At 37.6% G+C, this 4,629-nt stretch overlaps 1 protein-coding gene across 1 annotated transcript in view; it reads left to right on the top strand.

The window, feature by feature from the left end:
• SIPA1L1 (signal induced proliferation associated 1 like 1) overlaps positions 1-4,629 on the top strand; it is a 321,807-nt gene that overhangs the window by 209,923 nt on the left and 107,255 nt on the right. Inside the window, exon 6 of the mRNA XM_025042110.1 lies at positions 4,066-4,196. Within this exon, the coding sequence (XP_024897878.1) occupies positions 4,066-4,196 (131 nt within the window). The remainder of the gene's footprint in view (positions 1-4,065; positions 4,197-4,629) is intronic.

Genomic DNA, 4,629 nt, shown 5'->3' on the forward strand with positions numbered 1-4,629 from the left:
TTGAATTAATACAGTTGTGTTTATGTAGAAAGAGTTTTCCTTTTTTCTATACCTTTATAATCTTCAGGAGCAGAAAATGGTCAGTGGACAAAAAAACAAGACTTTTATTGTAAGAATAATTCTTACTCAAGTTGAAAGACTTTTTTTGAACAAGCAGAGTCTGATCATGATAGTGGTGAATTTAACATAGGAGGCCAAACCAGAATCTTCATCTATACCAGTAAAACTGAAAAAGATAAGACCAAATGGAAATGCTTTCTTCCAAGTAATAGTGAGAGCTCTTTTTTAATTAAAAAAGAAAAAGATTGATGTTTCTGCACAAATGCAAGTTTTAAATGATCTTCCTGGACTTATCCAACCATAGGTGGGTTTGTTTGAAGACAGAATCTGAAGAAATTGTTTAGAATTCGTTTATAATTAACTCATCAACATTTCCCCAACTCAGAAATGTATGTCTTTAGCATCTGGGGAAAATTACATAACAATATAGTTGGGTGTTGATGACACACAAAAAATTTAAGTGATCTTTAATACTTTTGTTTTTTTATTAACATTTTTCATTTTTATGTAAGGTTTAGTTTCTTTTTTAAATGACACTTATTTTTTCTGACAATTTATACTAAAATGATTGTATTTAATATTTGTTTCTTTATAGATTTACATTTTTGTTATACGATTTCTGAATTTTTGCATTCGAAATATATTAAATATTTGCTATCACTAATTTGTATTTTTATAAATTCTTAACATTTTTAAATAAAATATTACTATTAACTTACAAAGTAAACACTTTCATTTTGCTCCAGTATTCAATAACTCTTTTAGAGGATATCTAAGTAATATCTTAGATGAGACCTGAAGGATGAGAGGACTCAGTCAAGTAAAGAGTTGCGGAAAGAATGTTCTAGATAGAGCTTTCAGGTAAGAAAGGGCACAGTAAGTTTGAACAACTAACAGAAGTTTAGTATCATTGGTTCTCAGAGTTCAAGATAATGGGAAGGCCGAGGTTGAAATTGAAGTGCTAGGCTGGTGACAGGTTGTGAGGGCCTTTGGGGAAGCCATTAAAAGTATCCAAGGACCCTTGGTAAATCAGAAGGATTTTAAACTTAATGGTGATGTTCAGATTTGCATTTTAGAAGGACCATCTAGCTTCTGTGTAAATAAATTGGATAAAAAGAGACCTGTTAGAAGACTTACAAACATCCAGGCAAATGATAATGAGGGGACAGCAGTGGCTATGGAATGGAGAAGAAATAGATAGATTTGAGAGGGATGCAGGAATTAGAATTCACAGGGCATCACAGTGGGTCTGTCACGAGCAACTAGGTGAAGTAGTAGCAGTCACTGAAATTGGAACTCCAGGGAGAGCAATATAGGGAAGGTAATGGGTTCGCTTTTGCAGATGCCCACTTGCAGACTGATTCATTAGGGAGATGTGGAGATCGAGGGCTTGGAGAAGTCTGGAGTGGGCATGTAGACTTTTGAGAATCATCAGTATTGAGATGGCAGTTGAAATTTTGCGAGTGTTTAGAGTAGTCACAATCGGGAGAGGAAGGGAAACTAAGAACAGCCAGAGTAGTAGAAGAAAATCAGGAGAGGGTGGTATCATAGACGAGTGTTTCTAAAAAAACATGAAATGATCAACTGTGCCCGATGAGAAGGAGAGTTTGAGCAAGATGAGGACCGACATATTTGATTTTAATTTTAAGGTTGTCATTGGTGACTGTAAATGGGAGTCAGATTATAGTAATTCCAAGGTGAGGAATTAGGCAGGTCTTTCAAGAAATTTCCAATGGAGGAAAAGAAAGAAGAGTTAACCTGAAGGGTGATAGGAGCTAGGGTGTTACATTTAAAGATGAAGGGGACTTGAGCCTGATTAAATGAGAATGGGAATCAGCGAATAGAAAGGGAGAAGTTGAAGAGATGGTGATCAGCCATCAGAGTCTCTGGGAAGGTGGACTGAGTGGAGGCCAGAATTTAGGGTGAAACTGGGTTTTGGATTATAGAGAAAAGGAAGCAGAAGTCTGGATCCAGGTAAGTGTGTATGATGGAAAATGAGGACGTTGGCTTCTGAAATGACGTCTTTATTTTCTCTGTGATGTAGACAGCAATATAATTCGCTGAGATTGAGGAGAAAGCAGGTGGAGGAAGTTGAAAAATAGCAAATGTTCGAAATATCTGCTCTGTTGAAGGGCAGCAAGAGCTGACTAGGGACAGCTTGAGGACAGGTTAAGGTTGTTGACAATGACTTGACATAGGCTTTCACCGGCAGCAGAAAACGGCAGTCTCACCTGCCCCTCTTGAGGTTTGTCGGATGTGATCGAGGAGTTTCTAGAGAGTCGGGTTTCCGTTGAGTCCGTAACGTGCAAGGAACAGAATATAATGAAATGTGACTCCCACTCATCTGTGACGCGTCCACGGTTGTTCTGTGCTGCAGTATTAAGATATTCTCCGAATTTATTGAAGTGTGTTAAACACAAGACAAGGCTCTGTCTTGTGTTTAAGTTCTTGTCCGCTTTTACACTATTCCTGTCTCCACCCTTTCTGTTTTCTTCCTTGTTGTCAGTTGTTCTCTCACATTGCTGTCTGCATGCAAGTCTGTATCAGCCCTACACTCTGGACTTTGTCAACATCTGGAATTATCACACCTCTGAAATAAAGCTGTGGGCTTGAAGACCAGACAACCAAGCTTATTAAAATTATGTGCAAAGTAAGAGTAAATAATCTCTGAGTGTGATTCTCACGTGCTGTGCTTTGAGGGTGTACATGAGGGTTTATATATGAATTTTGTGACGTTTTATTGGGTGGTTTCTCAGTTGTTCATATATGAGATGTTTGTTGCCTGTATTCACATGCGTTTTTCTGTTTTGAAGCTCCATGGATTATGGTAATATTCCTAGAGAGCCCTCAATGTTTGATTATACCTTTAAAAGTTATTCTTTAGTACTTGCAAAGTATTTTCATACACAACCTAAATTTTAAAACTAAAAATTAGATATTTTATGCTCTTATTTTTTATTTTTCTCATGCATTTTCAAATACCTATGTATTTTGAATGAGAGTAACATGTATTTTCAAATGTTTATGCATTTTGTATAAGAATGACATACCATGACACAACTCAGTCATTTAGTCATGACACATGTAAATGAAATAGGTCAATATTAAGTATTTTGGAGGTTTGAAAAATAAGTTATTTACTCTAACTTTTCACATATTTCTGTGTTTTATGGACTTATCTGTGAACATCTCATGTATGTATCAACAATTTTAATTTTTTAAAAGAAGTATATACTTAAGTGTACAGTAAATATCACTTTTTAAAATTTTATGTAAAACTATTTAATTTTAATCCTGGTCTTCCTTGTCAGGAGGAAGTTAAATTCAGCACCAGTCACTTGGATGCTTTTCCCCAGTCCCCAGGGTGTGCTAAGGTTTGCAGCGAGCATTCCCTCAATCATCAGCCACCTGACCACGCTGGGTACCAGGAGGGGCCTGTCGTCCCAGCCCGCACATGCCCTCCAGGTTCCGTGGCTTTGTGGGATGCCTTTTGTGCTCACTACAGGGGAACAAAAGCCCGTTCCTCTGAGCCGTTCCTCGGTCTCACCTGGGCTCCCTGGGAACAGTGCTTCTTAGTGACTCACATGCCTTAGTCTCTTTCAATCTGGGGGAAACCCCTCTCTCCTCCATCTAGATTCTCAATAGATTTTTTTTTTTTTTTAAACGAGAAGCTAAAATGCCCTGACATACACTTTTCCTTAGGCAAGAACACATAATGTAGCCTATTTAAATGGTAGACTATACAGAAAAAACACACATTTTCTTTAAAAAAAAAAGATAGTAAATTGTACAGGAGTAATAAAACTCAATAGTCCACCTCTGTTCAGTGTTACCGCCTCTGAAACTAACTCTGTGTAGCCAAGTTCTTGTTTTTATAACTTATTGAAGAATATTAATATTTGATAAATGCGTTTACATTTTATTGACATAGAGTAATTCCTGAGTGACCTAAAATATCAAGCAGAACATAACATTTTAATTTTGTTTTGTCTTATTTTACCTAAGAACACTGGAACTATTTTGGGGCTGATGAGAATCTTGGTCCAGTGGCTGTGAGCATTCGAAGGGAAAAACCTGAAGAAATGAAAGAAAATGGATCTCCTTACAACTACCGAATAATATTTAGAACTAGTGAGGTAAGTTGCACATGAGAAAGGAGAGGCTTAATGGAAGTGAAACAAAAAATAGAGTAGCCTCAGTAACAAAACAATTTAATTTATATCACATCGTTACAAATGTCTTTAGCTAAACACAGTCCCCTTTCATTCATTCTGGTGGTGATAGCGGTGGACGTATTGCTTAGATCTGGATGCTTGCTTTTCATCTAGCTCTGGATAAATGCAATAAATGAATGGGAGTTTAGATTCAGAGAAAGACATGTCCATTGAGTCTGGCCTGAGGAAGTGGAGGCTTTGGAATCCCAGTGGAATAGTTCCCGACCTGCTGGGGCAGCTGGAAGGTATCAAGCCAGCCCGAGGAGGTGGGGTACTTACCTATGAGAGAGGGTCGCTGAGGACTTAACTCACTCTTCCTCACTATTGCTTAGGACACTTGTGGCCCCACGAAGAG

This window comes from Pteropus alecto, unplaced genomic scaffold (assembly GCF_000325575.1).
Source record: "Pteropus alecto unplaced genomic scaffold, ASM32557v1 scaffold8, whole genome shotgun sequence".
Lineage (NCBI taxonomy): Eukaryota > Metazoa > Chordata > Mammalia > Chiroptera > Pteropodidae > Pteropus > Pteropus alecto.